Source organism: Fukomys damarensis, unplaced genomic scaffold (genome assembly GCF_012274545.1).
Source record: "Fukomys damarensis isolate Sample0158 unplaced genomic scaffold, DMR_v1.0_HiC HiC_scaffold_23, whole genome shotgun sequence".
Lineage (NCBI taxonomy): Eukaryota > Metazoa > Chordata > Mammalia > Rodentia > Bathyergidae > Fukomys > Fukomys damarensis.
This window is the reverse complement of record NW_022900935.1, coordinates 32,308,128-32,332,991: the sequence shown is the minus strand read 5'-3', so window position 1 is coordinate 32,332,991 and position 24,864 is coordinate 32,308,128. Positions and strand designations below refer to the sequence as shown.

The 24,864-nt window shown below is 52.0% G+C and overlaps 1 protein-coding gene across 6 annotated transcripts in view; it reads left to right on the top strand.

The window, feature by feature from the left end:
* The window catches only part of Ssbp3 (single stranded DNA binding protein 3), a 121,240-nt gene that overhangs the window by 73,499 nt on the left and 22,877 nt on the right, over nucleotides 1–24,864 (top strand). For 4 of the 6 annotated variants that reach the window (XM_033767775.1, XM_033767774.1, XM_033767778.1 and 1 more), the window contains 2 exons: nucleotides 4,925–5,014; nucleotides 24,570–24,650. In XM_033767775.1, the coding sequence (XP_033623666.1) occupies nucleotides 4,925–5,014; nucleotides 24,570–24,650 (171 nt within the window). The remainder of the gene's footprint in view (nucleotides 1–4,924; nucleotides 5,015–24,569; nucleotides 24,651–24,864) is intronic. The other 2 variants (XM_033767779.1, XM_033767776.1) reach the window with 1 other exon arrangement.

Genomic DNA, 24,864 nt, shown 5'->3' with positions numbered 1-24,864 from the left:
CTCTCTCTCCCTCTCTCTCCCTCTCTCCCTCTCTCCCTCCCTCCCTCTACATAGCAGCAGCTCTGTGTTGTCTTCATGCTATGGAATTAGAGCTGCTGTTCTCCCAGACACATCCTGTGCTGGGGTCTGTTTGTAAGTCCAAGAGGTCTCTTTCTCTCCTTTCCCTCTGTAGACCCCACCACATTCCATCTTGGCCCTTGTGCCTGGGTGATGCTGTTGCCCCCATCCCTCCATTCCTGCATCTCCATCCTCAGTGGATGATTCTGCTAACATTTCCTCCAGGAAACTTGGCCCCAGCGGGGCCGGGCCACTCCAGGACTCTGCAGAATGCTGAAGCCTGTCCTGAGCCTCCCTGGGGCATTCTCGACAGGTGTCCTTGTCCTCTCCTAGTCCTGCATGTCCCAGCCATGTGCACATGGCCACGCCTGTAGCAGGACACACCTCATATCCCCCGATGCTTGGGCCCTTGGCCATTCGGCCTGGGTTGAGTTTGAGCTGAGGAAGGTTACACTTGGTGGTTTACATGTGGTTGGCACTGCTGCACGCCAAGGCTTGAGTACGGAGGCGAGGTGAGGAGGAAGGGGATTTGCAGAACAACGTACCATTTTTGCAGCCTTATAAATCCATCTGGAGGGCTTGGCTGGATCTGGCGGGAGTCCCACAGTTTGCTCTGTGCTCTTGCTTTTATTGTTTTCCAGGAGCTTTGAGTACCTAGAACTGTTTTTTAGGGAGGTTGCATGCTAGTTTGGGTGAGGATAGCTGGGTTCTTGGGGTGAGGTCAGAAGGAGAGAATCTCCTGCCCCTTGCTTCTTAAAGGAAGTGTGAATGCAGAGACCTACTCCAGGGTGGTCCTCTTGGGAAGATGAGAAGCCCCTGTGCCTGCAGGCATTGCCATCCATGGTGGTGGAGTGTTGGGTGCTCTGGTGGAATTGGGGTGGGCCTGACCGCAGTGCATCAGTGTGCTTGGCACAGGGTGAGGTGGGGCACTGTGCAGTTCTCAGAGGTCATGGGCCCACTTCTGCTTAGAAATCCTTCCTGCTGCCCAGAGCTGGACTCCTCTATTTCCTTATCCTGCCTTCCAAGGTTCCACTTGGTTGCTCAGATTGCAGGTTCAAATCTCGCTTCCCTGCTGGGAGAGGGCCGATCCCCTTCTCCTATGGTGGGGCTGCTGGTACGGCACTAAAGTGCCACTCAGTATTGAGAGCCTAACAGCAAGGAACACCTGAGGTTACAGTGACCTGCGTCTGTCCCATGCAGTGCAGGAACGGGGAGGGACTGAGGGGGTCTTTGCCTGAGACCAGTGGTTGTGATCTCATCCTGGGACCCAAAAGATACTCTCCTTTAGAAAATGGTGAGCTCAGTCCTCCTCAGAACAAAAATACCCTGAGTGGGGAGCTTCAGGTAGTCCCTCAGGTGGCCGTGCCCCAGGCATAGACCGGGCAGCTGACCAAGTGGGCCATGTTGCCCTGTGCAAGACCTTTTACATTAGTTTTTTGTTGTTGCTGTTTGTGTTTTTGCTATGTTTCGTTTTTATGCAACTCACCCAATTACTTTTCTGGTTGACTAGGCCTTTTTAGTCCGTGTATGCACATTTATAGGTAAATGTTGGGGGAGGCCTGGTGGGCCGGGGTACATTACATCGCCATTATTACCTGTGGGCTCAGATATCAGGTAGGCCCTCTGGGTGCTGCTTAAGCTTTGATCTCTAAATGTTCTGTGATGAACAGAGGAGATTGGGTCTTCTGGAAAGAAGTCATCCTCATCCTGTAGGAGCTGCTTCTAGGTGTGTGGACCGGGCTGGAAGCAGAGCGGAAGAGGGGCCTCACTGTTTGCCTGCTCTAGTGCCACCAACTGGACAGGTGGGGTCACCGAGTCCCCAGAAAAGGAGGGACCTGTCGTGGGCTTTCAGCTAAGATCTGCATTGATGTGAGGCCTCTGGCTTCTGAATCCAGTGTTCTTTCCTTGCTTGCTCTAGAGGAGGCATTCCATCCTGTGCACCCCACTGCCGCAGTGGTATGCCGTGGGCCTCAGTGAATGTTAGGGGGTTTGGGTTTTGTGTTTTTAGAGAAAACTCACATGAGACCTTTCGCTGAGTGCCTTAATGGAACGCTAACTCAAAGCTGGAAACCGCAAAGAGAAGCCAGTTCCTAGTAATCCAGAAAGGCGTGGCTCTAGATGGCCAGGTTTGAGCAAGTCTTTGAATAATGCATCTTGTAATCACTGATCAAATACCTGCTATATACCTTACCTTGTGTTGGGTCCTGGAGTTGATAAATCAGTCTGTGCTGTTAAGGTGTAGGAGAATGGGGACTGGGACCCAGATAGCCATCTTCAAGTGTGTATGAGGGATCTCCTTAGGCTGGGTTGTGTGAGCAACAGTTATTTCTAGGTCCTTCCTACCCTCTTACTCTTTGGCCTTCCAATAGCACCATTTGTTGCTTTTCTGCCCTTTTACATTTTCTGTTGTAAACCCACGTTCACTTCATAATCAAAGAGGACTAGCAATAGCTGTCATAATCCAGGGCACAGATATAAGCACTGGAGAGCTACTTAGTTTCACTGGTAGAAAAGGCTTTATGATAAAAATTGTCTCCCTGCCTTCCTGCCCCCATTGTCATTGTAACATGGCTTTTCTTTGTTGGTCTTCATTGGAGGATAGCAAAACTTATCCTCTCTCCCAGGTTTCAGAGAATTACTCCACCCATTTGCTAGGACCATGGTTACCCTGACCATTTCATTTAAAGAACCAGCGACCGCCCACCTGCCCTTAGCTTCAGGAACCATTGACTCCCTCCAGTTTCATAGGAAACCCACATCTTAGAGCAAAGGATCTTCGTAAGAAATGCAACAGTGTGCTTGGGAGTTCAAGTCTGTATTTAAGTTTTTTCTTATTAACTATAATACATCCTTATCCTGTATCTAAATGTGTAAAAAGTCATACACCCACATAACAGAGGACACGAGCATTTTACCATAAAATAGATCTCCATATGTCCAGTGTAAATCAACAGGTAAGTAAAAATATCCAGTACCAGAGAGAGATAAACAAGTTAGCAAATGATGATGTAGTGTCTGTTATTAAGTTACTTATACTTAAATCATGGTATAGCTAAGAAGAATTAGAGCCAAGTAGTGACACACATATCTGAAAGAACTTGAAGAAAATACAGGTTGATGTTTAGTTCACCCCATTTAGTGATAACACTCCTTCTACAGAGGAATGATTGTTGGTTGCTAATCACAAAAAGTTGCATTTTCATGGAACCACTAACCACAAAGAAAAATAATGTTGCTAATGGATAACCTATCAGATACTTCTTTATGATCCCCTCCCTGTAATGCTGGGGCAGTGGCTGGGGCAAGGCCGGTATCTTCTGCCTGTTCTCAGTCGGCCTGTGCCCTAGGACTTGGGAAAAGAGACCTAAGTCCGTGTAGTTTGTGGGTGCTTGAGACTTGTAAGCACATAACCGAGTAGTGGTTGGCAGTCTCTTTAATTACAGAGGGTGTATTTCTGAAAATAAGCTGCAGTTCACCCTGTCTCTTTACTCCAGATGTATCAGGTACCTTTTCGTGCCCACACTGGGTGGTCTTCCTTCCCACACTCCCGGAAATTTCCTGGCTTGAACAATACAGCCCATTCCCCCAGGCAGTCCTCCCATCCTCCAGCCAAGCAGCCACAGCTGGCCCACTGTGAATAGGAAGCAAGTCTGAAAGGCCCAGTGGCCGGGCCTCCCCCTGTTCTTCCACTTGCTGGGACAGATGGCAGTGTTTGGACCCAGGTGTATTAGTTTATTTTGTCGCGTGCAGTGTGATCTCGGGAGTCCCACATTTCCTCGCATCAGAGTTGGAGGCTAGGGCTCTGGTTCCTGTTTTATGGTTGAGGTTAGGAAAGGAGAGGTGACTTCCTCCTGGTAGTCATAGGAGGGAAGCTGTGTTTATGAATGAGACGCTCTTTTTCCTGACTGTGGGGGCCTTACTCTCAGAGCCCTGGGAGAGGATCGATGTCAAGTTTCACAGTCTCTGCCTTGATGGAGTGTGGGGAGCAGTAAAGTTGATGGAAGGGGGCTTCTGCAGGAAGAGCAGCTGGAGGTTTAGGGTTGGTGGGAAGAGCAGGGATCAGGCCTGTAGCTTCCTCAGGGCTGGGGTGTGGCATCTCAGTCTCAGTTGTGCCTGTGTGAGCACAGAGCCAGGCATAGACGTGCCGGTCACATGAACAGGTTGGACACAGATTGTTGGCAAGGGGCCAGGCCGGGAGAGCAACGTCTGCTCACCCCTGGGAGCATTTGTTGAGGCAGATGTAGCAGGTGGGTGCCAGCATAGCAGCATTTAAAGAGAAAAAAGTAATGACAATAACGATAGTCCCCCATGTGCACCTCCCTCCCCAACCCTCCATCGGGCCCCTGGGAGCCTGCGGGGGCCGAGTGCACACTCACACTTGCCCACCTTCACTCTGTCCTTGTTGTGTACATCGTGGCAGCCACTTGGAGAGGGTGCCAGAATTTATAAATTGCTTCTCTTGCCCTCAGAAAGCATCTTGAAGTTACTAAGTGGGTAAGGCAAGGGCATCATACTGTCAATAATGGCCACTGTGGGTGGCTCCCAACAACTGCTCTGCCAGGTACCATGCAGAGTAGCCTTGCACTTTCTCTCCCGCCATTCTTGGCCCGGTGGTGGGCACTGAGGCTGTGCAGGTCATCGCCTCCCTGTGGGAGACACAGCTGGGAATTGGCTATGTTCTGATCGCTCAGTCTGTACCCATGCTGCCTTGGTGGTGAGGTGATGCTTAGCTGGGGAAGAGGGAGGGCTTCACATGCAAGGCAGTCTTAGAGGAGGGTTGTGGGCAGGAAGGGCGAGTGGTGCAGGAACTGGAACTCTGGGGCTCTTGGGGGATTTGACCGTTGACCTCCACCTTGTTTCCCCACAGAGTGCAGCAGCTGCCCCGAGCCCCGTGCTTGGCAACATTCCCCCCAACGATGGGATGCCCGGAGGCCCCATCCCGCCAGGTTTCTTTCAGGTATGTGCTGGGCTTGGGGTCCTGTGCTCTTCCTGTTTGCTGGGCTGGGTGGGTGGCAGGCAGGAGAGCAGGAGATCAGTTTGCCATGGTCTAAATACAGTTGCTTTGTGCTGGTTGAAACCCTCCCCTTCCCATCGCTTTCTCCCTGCTTTCCAGAGCTAAGAAGGAAGATATGGGATGGGGACACAGACACTTCCTGCGTTTGGTGTCCTTTCTGACCAGTTTGTTTCCTTCACACCAGCACCATAGGCGAGGCACCGTCTGCCCTTGGTTGGGGAGGTGGCAGGGCTGCTTCTGTGCCAGTTTGGAGCTTTCTTTAACAAAAGGCTCTTTTCTTTTCCTTTTTTTCTTTCTTTTTAAAATTTTTCTTTGTTTCTTTCATTTTTTTTTTTTAATGAGTAAACTGTTCTTTGTTTCTGTTTTGTTGCCGCTGTTGTTGTCATTGTTTATTTTGCCTGTGCAAACTACAAACCTTAGGCCTACTCTAAAAAAACAAAAAACCCACCATCCTGGCAGGTCTCAGAATCCTTTCCCTCTGGTTAACCACTTGATTTTTTCCAAGTGTGATCATAGATGGCATCCCACAAGCATCTGTGCCCACGCTGTGCCCACCACAGGCAGAGCAGATCCCACGTGGGTCCCAACCCCTGCCTTCTCTGGGATACCTTGTCGGGCTCTTTCTAGGGTGCTACGAAATCAGGCTTTGTTGGCTGCTACCACCCCTTCTGCACCTCCCTTCTCTCCTGGTGGCTCATTCTGCTTAAACCAGATTGGTACTGGGAATTGCCATCTTGGCGAGGTGTCAGTGTGCAGGGCTGGGAGGAGCTTTTATGATGAAGTTGTTGATTGTGACATTGCTCATTTGCCCAAGCCTGTCAGGGCCAAGCTCCAGAATTGTGCCCGACTCTCCATGCCTTCTGAAAGTCTGGCACTCCACAGAAGAATATGGGAAGAGCTGTGGCATAGACAGTGGGGCAAAGAGTTCTCGTCTAAGCCCAAGAATGCACAGCTGGGGCCAGTGAGGCAGAGCCCAGGGAGAATGTAGCACCCATGTTCATCCACCTGCGTGGTGACCCAGCAGGTGGCCCTGGGGGATGAGGGGTTCCTCGGCACTGGAAATACTGAACAAAGACAGGATAGACCCCTGTTGGGAAGGTCAGGGGCTTCCCTTGGTGGGAGATGACCTAGAAAATGCTTTGACTTTTGAAAATTTCACATTTTGGTTGATATTAGGGGAAGAGGGTTGTAACGTATTGCTCATAAGACAAGAAAGACACCAGTGAACTTTGGGTATCCCTTAAAACAGAAGCAGCAAGTTACCCAAGACCTTGGCAGTGAGAGGGGAGGGATGTAGAAATGGCACTTGAGGGTATATAGGTGGCCCAGTGTGTATCTGTATCCATTCCTGGCACACTGCTGGAACTGTCGCCTTGTCCAAGGTATGGAGACAGGTGGAGGGTCTGAAGCTCTAGGTCAGATCATACCAAATATCACTAGAGCCTTGGCTTGTGGTAGGACCACAGACCTACATAAGAGGGGCCAAGAGAAAGACCCTTGGAAAGACAGAAGCTGGGTTGGCTGCTGCTCTGCACTAAAGGAAGCCAAGGGGTGGGTATCCGACCTCCCACACCAGAGGCAGCTTCTTCCTGACCACAGCAGGTGGGTATTGCATGCCCATCTGAAAGCCTTTCCTGTTGGGATTCAGTCCGGTTGGGAGTTCTTACTGGGCTCAGGTGTCCTCATCCATAATGCTGGGGATGCCCTTCATAAGTGTACGTTGTGGCCTCCCTGCCTGGCAGATGGAGTCTATCTAGGAACCGAGTACCACGTTGTACCTGTGTGCAGCCTGATGGTCTCCAGGTATCTGTGGAGGCCACTCTGGTGGGAGTAAGTGGACAATAGCCAATTGAGGTTTTAAAAGTAGGTCATTGACTTTTGTTTTTCCCTGAGTCTAGGGCAAGGAACAGGTCTGCCTGATAGGTGGGCAGCTCCCAACTTCCTGCTTTAGTATAATTGTCCATGGTCGAGACCTAATTTTGGACATACTTCCTCGGCCCTCCCCTGTGACATTTGGGGGTTGTATGATCAGAAAGCCCAGACTAATTCCTATCCTTATTTAGCCACTGTAAGCTGCCATCAAGCAGAGGTGACTTTTGGACCCTCTTGACTTGAGATCATCTGTGTCACCCAGTCAGGGTGAACTGTCCAGAGCTGGCTGGGTCATCCAGCAGGGAGCTGCATGTCCTGTTCTCTGTGCGTAGCCAGGATGGCTCCGAATGATTGTTTCCTCACTTGGTAGCATCATTTTCTCATCACTTGGATTCAGAGGGACCAGGCAAGACAGCCTTGTCCTTCCTGGCCATGACGCTGACCACTTGGGCTGGATGCTTGCCTTGAGGGAAAGGGCATCTCTCTGGAAGAATGTCGTGGCAGCCCATTTCCGGAGCAGGTTGGCTTACAACAGGAATATTAGCTGTTGATTGCCACCCTGCCCCTCACTCATCTTGCAGGTGGCTACTCTGATATTAGAAGGGAAATAGAGAGATGATATCGAGGGCTTTATCTGCTGCCAACAATTGTACTTCTTCCCCTCCTTGGCCACCGCCTTGGCGGGCGGCTGTCATGGGGAGAGCTTTGCTCTGGGTAGGCTGGTTCAGCTGTGGCCATCCAAGTCCCACAGCAGCAGCCCAGTTTTCATGTCAGGGCTGCACCACTCCTAGACCTAAATTTAGAAGCCAGTGGGGCCTCTGACTTGGGTAAGGGAGCAGCTGTGTTTTCCCCATCCCAGCCCCTCTGAAAGCAACACATAGGACTTCCTATCTCTGGCCCCTGTTGCCAGGCTTCAGAGCTGTCCTGCCCATAGGTTGGGGCAGCCACATGTCAGACTCTGTGGGCTTTGTCCTCTTTGGTGTCCATGTTTCTAAGGTGGGCAATGCCTGTCTCATCCTGCGGTATGATGTGATGAGATACCTGGTATCAAGTTAAGGCTGGCAGGGAGATGATTTAGGAACTGATCTGACCACACCTCATGGTTGGGGAGTACTGTGGGGTTCTTGGGGGTCTTCATGAAATTTATCAAGGGTGTTCTAATTCCTTGTTATTTAAACAAAACAAAATAAAGCTCTGTCTTGGCCTCCCCGGTAGCTGGCATGTACTAGGGCCATGGTGCGTGCTTGAACTGAGTTTATTTGTGCTGTTCACATCACTGGAGAGGAGCCTCTCCAGGCCTAAAGCCGTCGATCCAGCATTCTGGACCAGGAAATGTCTTAATGGGAAGCTGGCTTGGGAGTCCAGACTGGTACTCTGGTCTTGGCTCTACACTTGCTAATTGACCTTGGGCAAGAGGCTCCCATCTCTGAGCCCTGATTTTCTCACCAGGAAACAGAGCAGACTGGACCAGATGGTCTCTAAGGGCCCTTCCAACTTTGATTTTCTGCTTTGGATCCAGGCAGATTTTACATAATCAAGCAGTGCCCCACCCCCACCCCCATGCAGTTTAACTTAGGCTGTGCATCTGGCAAACCCAGCTCAGCCTTGGCTGGGCCCACTGGTCTGGGTGGATTCTTAGTTCCTTGGCCCCTGGGGATGCTGTCCAGTAAGGATTTCTAGGTCCCCAGCTGGGGAATTACAGGAGAGCAGGGGTCACAAGGAACAGAGCACTAGGTACAGGCTGTTTTTGTTCTTGTTTTGTTTTTAAATTCCAATAATTGTTTTCAGTTGTGTCGTGTTTTAAAATGTGCAGCTTGCTTTCACTTTGACCACAGTGTTTTTCTGCAGAGGAGGTGTGGCTGGTTAGGAGAGAGAGACTCAGGAAGGTGAATGGCCTGTCCCACATTATCAACCAAGGGCTGTAGCTGGAGACCAATCCAGGCTTTCTAGTGCTTCCACAACAATCAGAAGTCCAAGTGTAGGCCCCATGTCTGAATGTCGGGGGGAGAGAGAGACAGACTGTGGCCATCCTCTCTCAGAAGTAGCAAATAAATTTCCATTCAGATATCAGCTGGGCCTGACTCGCAGTGGCTGCTGGGAACACTGTGGAGAGTGACTCTGAGTCATGCAACAGGTACCAGTTAGTGATGTCTACCATGAAAATGTCTATTTACTTGCTACCTCAAACAGGCCCTTTTTATTCATAGATGTGGGAGTGGATCCTAGAGAGACAGCGGGTGGAGTTAGTGTGGTCATTGGCCACCCGTGATGTACAAGTCACCAGGCTTGGTTCTAGGCCAGAACTGAATCAGCCAGGTGAACCCACAGCCAGAGAGGGAGGTGGGGGGCTGCCTGCTCGCCAAAAGAACAAGCCCTGGGTGGATGTCTAGAATGAAGTGAGTGATGACTGGCGCCTGATGGAACACTGGAGAGGCTACCGGGCAGTTGTTAGACCTTGTTGGAGAAGGTGGGCTTTGTCCCCGGGGCAGCAAGAAACCCCTGGATCCTCTGGACTGACTAATGCCTGGCCCACATCTGTGTCCCAAGCAGTCCCTGCATGGTTGCTGTGGTGGCTCTGAGGAAGCAGGGATGAGAGGGCACTGTAGCCAGCGCTCCGGAAGTAGCTGATCACAAGGACATGGACGCTGGCCTTGCAGAGGCCCAGCAGAGGTCATAAGGTGAAAGACTGCGCCTTCTCTGGAAAACAGTCCTGGGGCAGCTGAGGGGCCCAGCTCCCTTTCTGAAAGCTCAGGCTGTCCTCCTCCCAGGGTAGTCAATTATGTTCTCCATTCTAGTGAATTCTTATTCCTGCCATCTAAGCCCACGTACCCAGACATGAGGTTGCAGGTGCTTCTCCTCTATCCATGTGGGGAGAGGACCACATAGAGCAAGCCATGTGCATAGCCCAGAAACCAGAGAAGTGGCCAGGCCAACAAGGGAGGAGACATGCGGGGCCCTCAGCCTTTACTGCTGCAGTTAATGGGGACACCTCCTCTCCTGTCTCTGGCAGACGGAGCTGGGGATTCCCCAGGAGACAAGCAGCCTCAAGAGGGCTCTGATGCCTGTCTGAAGTATCTGACACTTTGCTGAGTAGAGGAGACTTGCCCCTGCCTCTCTGAGGCTTCAGCTTCAGCTCCCAGATCCTCTAGAGAGAACAGGGCAGCCATGCGTCTTCATAGGGAAGATGTGCCCACCATCTGCCAACTCTGCTGTGAAGTAGTGAGCTACTTGCCAGTGTTGGTAACCAGGCAGAGAGCCTTGATGCTTGTGAGCCTTGGGCTGGGCACTGTGTTTCCAGGGAGGTCAAAGCCCACTAAATTCGAATATGCCTGTGGCTACAACTGCTGGTTTGTTGGCAGTTCCTAAGAGCTGCTGCCATGCTGTTCGGTTCCTACTTCCTTTACTGCCAGAAGAAGCAGGGAGTAGGAAGCAAGCAGGCAGGAAGGGCTCATTCCTAACTAGGATTAGGCCTGGGAAGAATCGAACCACCCTGGGTTTTTTACTTGCAGTGCCCACACCTACTGAGGACTTGATGACTGGGCTGGGATCACCACCTGACCCATGATGAGGCAGGCAGGGGAGGAAGCCAGAACCTAAACCATGTGAGACCTGGCCAGGCTTGTTTACCTGTGGGTCAGGTGTGGTCCCTTGGATGCTCAGTGGAGGTGGCAGGGAGTGACTTCATGGTGGTGGCAGGCTAAATGCTGTGGAGCAGCAAGGGAGCAGCTAGCGGGCCCTGCGTGAAAGGGGGCTGACAGTTGAGTTGAGGCCTGCCAGGGAGTGGGGCAGGATAGACAGGGGTGTGGCAGGATGCCAATGAGAAGGGCCAAGTTTAGGGTGGCTAGACCATGAGGGTAGGTCCAGGAGATGATCAGGGCTGGCCCAAGGCAGCTAGGGATACACTTAGGGAGGACTTACAGACGGAGGGAGCGTGGATGGTTCCTAACAAGCAGGGAGCGACACAAGCCAGGAAGCTTACTAGAGGGGCAGAGCTCCCAGCAGCGGCTGAAGCTGGTGTGGTGAATTGGCCACAGGCTGGGGAGCTGAGAGAAGTGCCTGTGCTACCCTGCCTGTGACTCATGGGCCCTTGGTACCCACTTTGGAGCTGGGCAGGAGGCAAGCCGGGAGGAGGCCCAGGCTTCTGTCTGGTCATGGGGGTGGGAAGAGCAAGAGGCAGGTGTGTTGTTGAGCACGTCCAGCCCACCCTGCTGGGGCTCTCAGGCTCTAGCGGGACTCTGCGACTGCTCTTGGGATTGGGTGGAAGGACTCTCCAGGCTATAAGAGGGGTCCCCTTGTGTCTCCGATGGTTTCATTAGCCCTAGAAGGTAGGCCCCAGAGCTCATAGCATTTCTGCTGGATAGATGAGGAAATCCAGGCTCAAATTAGCCATGGGGATCTACTCAAGCAGATGGTTCTAGATAATGCAGTGAAGTCCATGGCTTCTAGGTAGAACCCCTCTTTTGGGAAACAAACCCCACCTTTCTGGGACCTGCCCTCCAACCCCAGCCCCTTCCCTGTGTGCCTCCCTGATCCTCAAGGGAGCAGGGACACAGGTGCCATGTCCGCTTTCTCTGGGGGACAGAAGCATCCCCAGCCCTTTGCCCTGCTGTTGGCCTCCACAGTGACAGAAGGCAGGGTCACCCCTGCTGAGAAGGATTAGAGAGGAGGCGTGATGCCCCAAATGCTGGGCTCCAGGCCACAGTTGGAGGTGGGGACGGCTGCTCCCCCTCCTCCCCCACCTGTTCAAGCCACCCTTCCTCTGTGATGGAGATGGAAGCCAGCCCCAGGCTCAAAGCCTGAAGCCCCTGCTTGGGAGCAGGACAGGCTGGTCTGAGCCCAGCCCAGCACCAGATGTCTGTGTCCTTGCCTTTCTGTTTAGCGAGGGGTACCGGCTACTCTGTGGTCTATAGGTCTGCGTCTCCTCACCCCCAAATCCTGCCCTATGCGAAGATCCCTGGAGCAGGACAGAGAAGAAGGCCTTGTTTCCTTGCCAGCTCCACCTCCAAAAAGGTCAGGCTGTGCTCCAGCCCAGCCGCCAGCCTGGTGCCTAACGTCGCCCTGCGGCAGATGACCGGCACCAGGGCTCCTAGCAACGGTGGACAAAAGGTTGTTCCTGACGTGCCAGGCTGCCTCTGTGGCTGCTTGGGCCCCCCTCACTCCCCCTAGAAAGGAAAAAAAAAGTTGTGGCCTTGAATGGTGCGCATGCCGGTGTGCACACTTGTGGACATACTTGTGCCTACACATTCAGGCCCCCTCCCCCTCCAAAAACGTGCACTCCACATGTAGCACTGTTAACTCTCACTGATGAAATGGAAAGTTGAACATAAATCAATGTCTGCCTCCCGGTTAGCTATGCATCAGCAGTCAGCGCCTGGGAGATTTGCTGGTAACAAAGCCCTGGCGGCTCTGCGGGCCTCGACTGCCCCCTAACGCAGAGCAGCCCTGCACCACACAGCTCGCGGGCTGCACACTGCCTCTTCCCTGCACCCTCCTTTGGGGGGTTTCCTCCTGGGGATTGGGTGGAGTGATGGGACCCTGGGGCTAACTAGGAAGCTTAGCTTTGGTCTTGTTCCTGCTCCTGGCCCCTCTCTGGTCTCCTCTTCCAAGAGCTGTAAACCACCTCCTGCGTCTGGCCTGTATGGATCTGATGCTGGAAGGATTGAAGTCAGCCACGGTCTGTCCTCTCCTCTTCGGATCTGTGGACCTGTGCTTACACTTGGCTTTCTCTTAGCCTTAAGTTCTCTCCTGCTGTGTTCCAGCTCATCCAGCTGTGCCACTCCCCCTGCCCTGTTAGAGCCTCTCCTAGGGGTGCCCCCGTGGGGTGGGGCTGTTTTATCTCCATTTCAAACTCCTTTGCTCCTGCTCCACCTTTGTCTCAGTGGATTGTGGTGAGGGTTTTCTGCTTGTAAAAAAGGTCAGATTCCTTAGCCCTTCTAGCAGAATAGGTTTGAGGAAGGAGATTCCCCAGAATCCTGTAGTAACACATCATAGAAGTACCCAGATCAGGATGGACCCCAAGAAGAGCTCACACCACAGAGAAACGTAACTGCTTTGGGGAAAAATTTGGGCTGGCTGTGGGCCAATGGCTTTGGATCAGGATCAGAGACCATACATACAACAGTGCAGTGTGAGGCACTGTTTAAGCACTGGGAATGTGGTAGGGCCCACTGTTTTGAGTTTCAGGTTTATGGAGTCCACCGTGTCCACTCCCCAGCAGTCTTTATGAAAAGCGCCCTTCCCAAAGGGAAGGCATTGGAGTCAGTGAAACCCAGCACCGAGCTTCCTTTCAGAAACCACCCTCCCACACCCCTGCTAAAAGCAGAATGGTGGGGAAAGAGTCTGGAGAGCAGGGGACAGGATACAACCAGCTCTGTGCTGGTTACTGGGCTTTGCAGCCCTGGGACACCACATCCACTCTATACAAGGTAGGAGTGAGTACCCAGCTGGGTCAGGGAGACTGCAAAGGTGAGGGCCTTTGGAGCACAACTCCTGGAGAGAGGAGTTTGACCTGAGTAGCTCCCCAGCCCTCAGAGGCACTGTTTCCTTGGTGGTGCTTTTGAAACTATGCTGTTGTTTTTTGTTTTCTGTTACCATGGGGGAACTGACGATATGGAAACGTGTACTTAGGTTCAGTTTTGGTTTACGACCAAATGACTTCAGGATCTGTGATGACTATCAGGCAGAAGCCCAGCATCTTGGTCAGGAGCTCTTAGCCTGACCCCTGGCTTGTCCGCTCTTTCTGCCTCAGGCAGGAAAAAGCTGGGCCCCATCCCTGCCTCACCTTTTGTGATGGGTTGTCCTTCTTGGCAGCTCTGGGGTCACATATCCTGGGTGGGCAAGCGGGTAGTCATAAGAAAGTCAGTGAAGCTCTCTGGACCTCAGTTTCTCCATCTGATAATTGAAAGTGATGAAAGCCTTGTCTTAGGGCCCTTAGTGAAGATACTGTGGTATAATGCTAATGGAGATCTGCCTGCTGCCTGGTACTGGGTAAATCTTGGTACTTGCTGGCTTTTGGATGGTGGCTGGGTGTTATAGGGCTGGTTTTCTTTTTTCTGTGAGCTAGAGGGTAGGGTAAGGCTAGGTCCTCCAGCTTATCCACGAGCAAAAGCCACCACCAGGTTTCTTCTCTTTAAAGAAGGGAATCTTAAGGGCTGAGCACATCCTTGTGGCACTGATACAGGAGACATTCAAAGAATTCTCCCGTTCGTGGCCTTTTGGTGGTTAACCCTTAGTTCAACTGAAAATTTGCTATGCACTTTATATTAGGTTCCATTTAGCCCTTCACATGTTGCCTTCCTTCATACTACCCCCTGACCCACTCAGCAGGTGCCACCAGCGTAGATGGAGGAAGGGAAGTGGGGTGCATGTCCAGGAGCCTCCGGTTCTGTTTCTAGCAGGCTTATGGTGTGAGCTTGAGGGAGACTTGTCTGCCCCCAGGGTACTGCGTCTTTTCCTGAGTACCTGAATCCTGCTTCTAATGGATTTCACCAGAGCATCATTGGAGTTTTATTTTTCTCAGCCTATAGAACAGGAGCAGTTTCACCTGCTTCGCTGCTGTCAGTTGTAGCAGAGTTTGGGAAGATGCTGAGAATAGGAGGCAGAATGGACTTATGCACTGGGGCTTCTTCTGAGCGGCCAGCATTCCGGCTTTCATTTCTCCAGCATTCATAAGTGACGGCTTTCTGTGTTTCCCTGCTGGGTCCCAGGCTTGAAAGGCAAGGCAGTTCCTGGCCCCCAGATGTTTGTGGTCCACAGGTCAAACTCGGATCAGCCTAACCCCAGGTCAGGGGATGGTATGTTCTCTTCCAAGTACTCTTCCTCTCTATGGTAAGCCTCCATTACAATAAGACCCATGTTTTTAGAAAGGCCTCTGGAGTGCCTCATGGGCCTGCATTGCCGCTGGTCCCCATTATTGAATCAGCTCATGGTCCCCAGGACAAGGCCAGATCTGTTGCTCAGAACTTGCCTCTGACCCTCTACTAGTCTGTGTGAATTCTCTCCTCCCCTTCTTGAAGCCCCTGTGTCCTCAGGTCAGTTTTATTTGAGACGATACTAACAGCTGTTTGCCCCATGGTCAAAAAGAGATGCCCAGCAGGTAGTTCTGATTAAGTTCCTCTTCCTTGGGGTATCTGATCCAAGAAGTCGCTCCGGAGTTGTAGAAAGGATCTGGGATTCAGGTCTGTTCTAGGGAAGTGGGCTTCTCTTATGGGTCTCAGTACCCAGCAGTGTTGTAGGAAGTGGACGTGGAGGTGCAGTGCTAAGCAGAAGAAACCTAGCCTTTGAGGGAAGAAAAAAATAGGGACCATATCCAAGGCCAGATGACTTCTTATGGAGTTTGTGAAGAGCCCTCAGCATCCGGCAGGGTTCCTGGGGGCCTGGGAGGGGCAGTTCCCTGGGACTGGAGTAATAAGGAAGGCTGAGTCAGATATGGAGGGGGTTCCTGAAGGATTCCAGGAGATAGGAGAATCCTAAGCCACAGCCTGACTCAGCAGCTGCCTTTGGTAAGGGCTGGTTCTCATCACCAGACTAAGTACTTGACTCTGTGCCTCAGACCTGCCCATGTTCTCTGCAAGGCAGGTGAGGCAGCCCTCCATACAGGCGAGGGTGTACAGCTCAGCCTCCCACCTGGGCTCTCCCAGGAGCACGCACAGCTACTCCTTGTTTCCACCATAGTTCTCCAAGGATAGTTACCTGCTGTTCATGTGGCTGTGGGCCAGGCTTCCCTACCTGTGCATCCCCAGAGTCCTGGTTCTTGCTTGGCCTTGTTCCCTCTGGTTGCTTTACCTGATCTGATGAAGGAAGAAGAGGTCTTGGGCCATTACCCAAACTGCTCATGGCAGAAGAGGCCTGAGAGAGCTGCGAGACTGAAAGGAAAAACCCCCACCCACTTTCCTGGTCTTTTCTTAGCCCTCTTCTGCTTAGTGGACAGTTGGGGTTGAATGGGATTGTCTGGGTTTGTGGCCACACATCCTGGCCTGCAGACCTTCCCTAGTTTATGTGCCAAATCATTACATGGGGTATGGACCAGGAGGGCTGCATACTGTGTGACCTGGATGGTATCAGGTAGTGCAGGGATTCTCCTCATGCACAAGGTGGTGCCTCTTCAGCCTGCACTTCACTTTCACTGTGTTATGATTAACAGTGGAGCCTGAGCAGTGGCAGAAGTCGTGGGGCGAGTGGTGGGCAGCAGCAGGCTTCATCTGTGGCACTATCCATCGTCAGAGCAAAAGGTAGTCTCTTGTGGGGAGAGGATCTGGTTGTCCTGGCGAGGCACATGTGTTCCCCCTGCATTCCAAGGGACTGGAGTGGTTTAAGATCAGGGGTCTGTGACTTCCCACTTAGCCAAAGCGTGCTTCTTCTGCAGCATGTAGAGGTCATGGAGAGAGATGTCTCCCATCTGGACCCTGCCATAAATGAGCATCACAGGGAGTGGGTGTGGAAGACCCTCTCCTGATCATTGGCCTCAGCTCCTTCACACCATGAGTGGGGGCTGACTTCTTCGAGCTGGGAACCACTCAGAAATGAGATCTAAGGGGTTCCCTCACACACATGTATTCAGCAAGCAATGAGAATCAGTACCCCATACAACTCACTGTTTTCCAGTGTCCCTAAGTCTCTGTTTCTGGCTTGAGTGGCAGAAGGGTACAAGATGGATGTGTGATTCCTGATCCACAGGATCTGATAGCCACTTATTTGCATGAGTGCCTCTCTTGACCATGTGTTCCTAGCTTGAAGTCGCCACCTTGAATGTAAGGTCCTCCAGAACCACCCCCACCCCCTCCCCACTTTTGGCCACCTAGACTCCATTCTCTGTCCACCCTGAAGAGAACACCTCTTCATCCCTCAGGGTCCTGCCTACATGTGACTATGTTGTGCTTGTTGATGTATACCTTGTCCCTGCCTGTTAAGTCGCACTCTGCTGTTTGGTACATCCTGGTCTCCAGGGTAGAGTGCTGCTTGTCCATGTGTTTCCAGTGCTTTAAATGTACTCAGCCTCGGAATTGGTCCCCAGTGGCCAGATGAACTGACTGCCAGGTAGCAGTGGGTTCCACCCACTGGTTCTTGATCTTGTTGCATGTTCTTTTTTGCCTGAAAAGGGAATCCAGTTGTGTGACACACAGACACACATACACACATACTTAGTCTCCCGCAGGGAGGCCCCTGGGTTGGTGGATCCAGAAGTCACCTGACTTTTTCCCTACCTATCCATGGCCATTCAGGTTACAGCCCTTTCCTCGCTGGCTGTCCCAGAGACTCCCCTGTGGATTCACTCCACAGGAAAGGCTCCACCAGTTTGAACTTGCTGAAGGAAATCAAGCCCCCATTGCATTGAGGCAAAGATCCTATTGGGGAGATGGTCAGCAGGGAGGTACTGTGGAACCTGTGGGCCGAACCAGCATGCTGGTTCTTCTTCTGGGATGATAAATTACTGTTGTTCAGGAACGAGAGGCAAGCAAACCAGGCCCAGGCATTGTTCTGAGGCAAGTCAGTGAGAGCCAGAATAATACAGCTTCACTGGCCTCTGGGCCTCTGCTCATTCCATTCATCCATGAGAGTGAATCTTGGCTCTGATAAGGCCTTGACATCACTGGACTTGAGTTTTCTCCTTGACAACAAGGGGTTTTAAAATTTCATTTGTCTGGGGGCCAGCTCAGTGGCACTGTGCCTGCCTCACAAGCACAAGGTCCTAAGTTTGATCTCTGGCACTAAAAGGAAAAAACAAAAAACAAAATTTCATTTGCCTTAGAGACTTGAGGTTGAAATCAGAAAGTGTGCATAGAACTGTTATGTTTCCTCTTAAAAGAAAGACCCCATTTTTCCCATCTTCAGTCTGGCCTATTGTCAGGCCTAGGGATGGGCAGACATTTTTCTGTGAAGAGCCAACTAGTAAATGTGGGTTTTATGAGCCATCCAGTCCCTGAAGGGAGCTGCAGACAGTGTGTGGATCACAGATGAATGTGGCTGTGTCCCTGTAAAGCTTATGCTGTGTTCTGGTAAATCTTTATTTACAAAAATAGCTGGCAGGCCAGATTCAGTCCTGAGCTTACTGTAGCCAGCATGGTGGCCATGCTCCTGCGGCCCCCAGCCTCTGTTATGCTTCTGAGAAGCCAAGCCTGACCCTCCACCTTGCGTGGCTGGGGCAGGCGTGGGCCTGAACCAGTGGCCACACGTCCCTGAAGCTCAGTCTTCCCCCTTGTGTAATGGAATCCTCACAAGCCAGAGGTGAGCAGTGCATATGGAGGAACTCCAAGTTCTGGGGAGTGAAACCAGGGGAGCCCTACCACTGAGCTACATCTCCAGTTCCTGTGCCTTTTTATTCCTGTTTTTATGTGAAACGGGTCTTGCTAAGGTGCCGGGGCTGGTCTCAAACTTGGGACCCTCCTCCCTCAGCATTCCTAGTGGCTGGGATTCCAGGCATGTGCGCTGTGCCTGGCTTGCCTGTATTTTCATTTGCATGTTTCTTCCCTTTGTTTTGAAAACTGTGGGCTGCTGATTCTGCATCTCCTTGGGGCAGATGTGCCTCATACACGATTGTTGAGCACAACCTTTGCTGAGTATATCCCCGTGCATGTCTTCTGGGGCCTGGCTGGGGGAAGTAGGGGAGCCAGATTAACACTGTGGGGCCTTGTGCCCTCAACATTTGCCCAGCACTCACTCTCCTGGGTTCATAGAAAGTTGGAGTGGGGTGGGGGGGTGGGGTCAGCTGGGGCTTAGCCCAGGAGGAGGTCAGCGAGCCTTTGCTGAACTTGCATGAGGGAGGCTCGCTAACGTGAGATACTCCAGACATTTGCGTGAATGGAAGGTAACCCAAAGGGAGATATGGTACAGCCTGCTGTCTCTAGCTGCTGTTTCCTTGCTGTCCCAGAAAGATGGTGCACTGCCACTAGCCAGGCCTCTAGACCGCTCCCCTTGTCTCGGGCTCATGGAATGTCTTGATGGTGGGCTTCAGGGGACCAGCTTGGCTCGGCCCTGTGTTGGGCACATAGACACTCAGACTCCCTCTTCTTTCAAGCTGGGAGCTCCTGCCCTGGCCTGTAGCCCTCAGACCTACACACATAAAGTGTCTTCCTGGAGAAAGATTGAAGCAAGGTTGAAAGACAGCTCTCCAAGATCATGCCAAGCTCATTCCTGTGGGGTGAAATGAGGAAACCATCACCTGTGATGAGCTGTGTGTAAAATCGACTTGCTCTTCTCCTACCCCACTGGTGGTCAGCCTCCCTCCTTGGGAGACTGAGGGTGAGGCAGACATGCTGACAGGTGCAGGATGTCCATGGCACACAGTCACACCTTGATCTTCTCTGCACAGTGGGCTCACAAGTTTGCCATCAACACTTGCATCCAAGGAATGAATCGGATTGTCTACTGAGTTCCTTTGACCATGTGTATAATCATAGTAGTTTGATACTCACTTAAAGTGATGGTATGCCCAGTAGGCAGACCAGACTGGCCACCAGTGCTGCAAGACTCCCACATCCCGCTGCCGGTCGGTCGGTAACCCACCCCTTCAGCTCCTCAGAGCAGTGGCCATGTGCCCATGAGTCAGCAGTGGCGAGGGATATGTAAAATATGTTCTCTCTTGGCACCCGAAAACTTGTAAGTCCGCTTTTCCCAATGGCTTCTGTGAGGACAAAAGGCAGATTTGGCATGTATAGTAATGGTGCAGCCTCTGCGGTTTGCAGAACACTCTCCTGGCTCTCAGGAGCCTGCCGAGAGCATAGAGCCTGGACTTCCTGTCCCACACACACTGTCAGCTGGCCTGTACCCCTGTAGTGTCCGTGGCCTGGTTCCGGTTCCCTCAGGAGGCCAAGCTCAGGGTTGTTGGCAACTGGATTCGCCATACATGCTAGAGGAGCTGGGGCCCAGGCCCATGTCACTTACTTGAAGAAGATCTGCCTGACCTGCCATAGCCCATCTCTCAAGTGTGGCTGCAGGGGTGGTGTAAGATGTACCAGGAGGGTGGGCTCCTGTAGACAGTTCTGAAGAGCCTTTCCACAGAGACCTCCAATCCACCACTGTGGGAACTCTGTCCCCATTGTGGCGATGCCCATAAAGACCTTTCACTAAGCTCTCAGTGTGTTATGAAACCACCAAGCATTTGCCTCAATCACACCCACAACAGAGCCTCCTGGGCCCTGCCTAAGTGGCTGTCAGAAGCTTCTGGCTGTAACACTACTCAGTGCTGAAATTATAGGAAAAATGATAAAAAGGAAGTGTGGAGGTCAGATATCTGCAGTCAGAGATTTTGGTGCCAGCTGAGACAGATTGGCAAGTCTGTTAACAGAGTCTGGGGCAGCATGAAGGCTGCACAGGAATAAGGCACATTTCCTGCCTTTTTAGCAAGATTCAGGAGCAGGGATTTCCCTGTACTGGGGTCCCCCCTGGGAATAAGGTCTACCACCACCCTACAGAGCCGGGCAGTTTAGTGGAAAGTGTTCTGGGACATGGGGGAACCCTAGTTCTCATCCAAGCTCCTTGATGGCTCTAGAGGGATGAGGCCTATATTCTGTAGCCATTTTGGGGCCTCAGTTTACCCAATTGGGAAGTTAGGAGGGCAGCTTCTTTCAGAGTCCCTAGCAGGTTACGCCAGCACTCAGGCTTGTTTGAGCTTGGGTGCACATCCCTCTTCTCATCTGGCCTGGGAGCTCCAGGCCAAGGCCAAGAAGAGTCTGGGGCCTCTCTGCCCTGTGCATGGAACTGGCTGGGCACATGTGGTTCAGAACCCATATCTCAGTGTCCCTTCCAGTCTTACGGGCTCTGGGCTCTCCACACATTGATGTAGGACGAAGAATTGGGACTCACAGGCTTGTAGAGTGATGAGCTACCTCAGGCCCTCGTAGGCTGCACCGTTCAGTAACTCCATCGTCCTAATGAGCAGCTTCACTTTCTGAAACCAGTTCACTGGCCACAAAGTGAAGAGATCCATGGACTCGACTGGGAGGGGCCCAGGACTGAGTGAGTTGGCGTGGGCAGAGGCCTTACCTATCTTTGCAGTTACCTTAATTGCTCATTTCACCATTAAGAGGGACAGAGTGGAGTCAGTGGCAGAGCCAGGTTCTAAACCTACTTCTTTCCAAGCTCTCCTTTTTAAAAATATATAGGGATGGTGACATGATGTTGTGAAGAGAGCCCTGGCTGGAGTTAGGACACCTGGCTCAGCTGCCTGCTAGCTAGGTCTCTGAGGCCTTGGACAAGTCCCCCCTCTATTGGAGGAAGAGATGACAGTCTGTCAGGGCCACACAATGAATGAGTGACTGCCGGGCAGCTGCGGCTCTCCCTAAGTGTATGGTGAGGCTGCTTGTTTGCGCTCATCTGGCTCAATATTACTCAGCACCAGTGACAGAAAACCAGCCTCCAAGTTCATGAGCTGGGTAGGTCATCCCCTGAGGCTGGTCCTGGCCAGGCTGCCTTCCAGACTCACTTGTTTGGAGACCCTCAAAAACTTGCAGCAGCTGCACTCTAAGCAGATCTGCTGAAACTCAAGTGTCCTGCATGGGAAAACAGATCTGGGCTAGCAGCCTTGGGCCTCCTTTCTCCCTCTCCACCTGCCTGACCCATCTTATCAGACTTCAGGATGAGAGAGGCTCCCGTCCCAACACAGGTCAGAATCCTCTAACAGGGTCTTTCTTTTTTTGTCTGCCTCCTGTATGACATTTTGCCCCCAAGGGAAATGAATTGAAAAGACCATAAGGTCCACTTTCTCTGAGTCTAACTGAAGGTCTAGTTGAGAATGCTGCCTCGGAGGGAAGATGAGATGGACTTTTTGCAGCCTCGTAAGAGAATGGTGGTAGAGTCCTTGCCTCCTCCTGGGAAAGGGTGTTAAGCCTGTCTTTTTCCTTGCAGAGCATAGGTTCTGACCATGGCCTCCATTCTCTGCTCCTGAGGATGTACAGGCTGTGCAGGGCAGGGACATAGCCCAGGCACAGAGTGCCATGCTAAGTACAGATGGTAGGGACACAGGACATGGGTGACCCACTGGGAGATGGTTTTGCTTCTGGCCTGTAGAGCTGGCTCTCAGCAGAGCCTGGTCAACACCTAATAGGGGCACAAGGGCAGGGTTGGGCTATGATGGGATTTTCTCTGTGCTGAGTAGCTGGCCAGCTCTGGGTCCCTTGGTGCCCAGTGTTCTGAAACCCAGCTGCAAGCCCATGGGGAGACTTCAGAGCTCTGCTCAGAGCCTCTTTGTTCACTCACAGCCAGTCTCTGATAAGGCAGCTTAGGCTGGCACCTCGCTGACCAGCCTTGCTCCCTGGGTTTGTATTGAGTCATTGAGACCCCACTTGCCACTGAGACCCTCTGAGGGAGCCTCTGAGGGCTGCAGCGATGGAGCGCACACCAGCTGTGCCCTCTGAACCTCAGGGGTCTCCAGGGTGAGCCCTTCAGATTGGTTGTGAGTGTTGATCCGTGTGTGCCAGGTACACTTGGTCACTGCCTTAGGTTTTATGTGAGTGGTGAGCAGCAGCCGGTACTGCCCTCCCGGCCATAGGGCACACAGGTGTGAGGGCCCTGCCTCGTGCCAGGCTGCTCACTCCGGAAGGCACTGCAGTTGGCCAGCAGCTAGACGGGTATGGTGAGGGAGGAGGCACTGCCTTGTTGCCAGGAGCTAAGGAGCTGACAGAAAGCCTTTGCCCCTCTTGGCAACTGGACCTCACCCTTGAACTCTCCTCCTCTTTTTATTTTCTTTTTTGGGGGTTGGCTTCAAATTATCTTGTTTTGTTTACATTACACCCAAGTTTCACGGTACAAAAGACTTGCAGGTGCAAATATGTCCCGCCTTCATTAACTTCCCCTCCCTTTTTAATTTATGTGATTTCAATTTTCCTTCCCTGTACTGTTAATTAGGGGACCCTCTAATCAGTGCCATTATCACAGTGGTATTCATGTTTAGGAAAGCCGCTAAACAAATGCTTGCAAAATTGCTAAATGGCTAATTAATGTCTGTTAATTAAGAAAATTGCTCATGGTAACAAACCATGCCGTTGCTGGCAGCCGCTAGAAAGACACACACTTGTTGAAATTAGTAGCGTGGCAGGTAGGGGAACATCTGCTCCTCAAGCTTTCCGGAAGTGAGCAGCCCCTTGAGTAGCTAAGAAGCTCCCAGGCCCGTCCATGGTGCCCTCAGCCTCCTGTGCAGCTCTCAGTGTCCTGCTTAGCTCTCCTTCTCTGTCTCCATCCCTTCCTCTGCAACGCCAGCTCTGAGCTGTGTACCCCCAGCTAGCAGAGCCTGGTGGTGGCCTGGCTTTGGGGGAGAAAACGGAGGATGAAGACTACTTGCATAGTGCTTTTGCTTTTTAAAAGTGGATCCATACCAATTCTCCATGTACGTGTTGAGTTTTTTTCAAAAAATGACAAAAGCTAACAGCACAGTCCAGAGTAGAGAAGGATGCACTGGGGTGTGTCCCCACACCTCAGTGCAGCTCCCAGTGGCCTGGGGGAATGCAAGCCTCCTTCACACATTTCGGCTGTGTTCCGCAGCAGGAATCTCTTTTGGCATTGTATCTCTCCGAATAGGTTATGCTAAAATAAAGGTCTGTGAAAGATAACCTACCTCAAAACACACAAAGCTCTGTAATTTTATTTTTAATGTTTCAGCTTGTAGAAAAATATTGGTTGTAACCCACTTAATTGATCTCACTACCCACTAATGTGTTTGATCAACTCCATAGTTTTAAGTGAATTTGTCTCATCCCTGCAGAAGTGAGGTCATTGTAGCCCTGGCGTTGCCAGGAGCTACTGATGGCTCACCACTGCCTGGTGAGAAGTTATTGGCCCCTTCACCCACACACCTAGCCAGCAGCTGCAGGTCTTTGAGCCTGTCACCCAGCCTCTGCCTGACTGGAGGCCACAGGTAGGGGGTGTCCTTGAAGCCATGGGGCTTCTCGTCCTGGCTCTGCTATTTAGCAGTCGTATGTATGGCCAAGTCCTCTCGAGGCTGTTTCCTTATTAGTAACAGTTGGGAATGGAGACCCTGTCAGCATTCGGGGCCATTTGAAATACAGGTGAATTCATGATCCACAGACCCCTGGCATTGCCCGCACCCAGTGGACACTCAGTCAGAAGCCTTTGGTTCACCATTGCTTCAGTCTGTAGCACCACGCTGCTCCTCTGCCTCTGTCCTTCTGCATCTGTGCCTGCTGCCCACTGCCCTAAAGCTCAAGTCACCGGTGACTCTGTCCCCCAGACTGTGAGCTCCTTGAGGGCAGGGGCCTCCCCCAACTCTTCAAGTGGCACAAAGCACACTTTGCACTGGATTCGGGTGGCTGCTGGGCATCATGTCTGTGTGTCACTGTGTTCCGGGGCCCATCTCAACCAACGTATTTAACATGGCAAACTCCGCTCAGGTGGTAGACTCTGTGCAGCCCCCTTCCTCTGTGCTTTGACGACGGTTCTTCGTTTGACTTTTTGTTCTTCCGAATCCCCTGTGAGTGTTCTGGTCAGCCTCCCCTCCTGCCCGCCATCCACACATTGCACCAGGACTTAAGGGACAGCCCCACCACCTCTGTCAACCAGAGTCCCACCCGCACGCCCGCCGCCACCCTGCGTTTTGGTTTAATTTTTGTTCTTTTAAGCTTCTGCGCTTCTCCATGTGCTGTGATCTATAACCTGCCTCTACTGTCTGGCCTCACAGGGTCCTCCGGGGTCACAGCCCTCGCCGCACGCACAGCCTCCACCTCACAATCCCAGCAGCATGATGGGACCCCACAGTCAGGTAAACGCACCGGCTCACCCGCCCGCCCGCGGGGGGCACAGGGCAGGAGGAAGGAGAGAGCCAGCAGAGGAAAAACAAAAATCAAAATGTGCTCCAGCCATTGCCATCGAGTCTTTATGGACAAATTTAATTGACATATATATATATATATATATATATATATATGCATACTTTTTTTTCTTGAAGATAGCCTTCATTCCTTGGATCACACCCA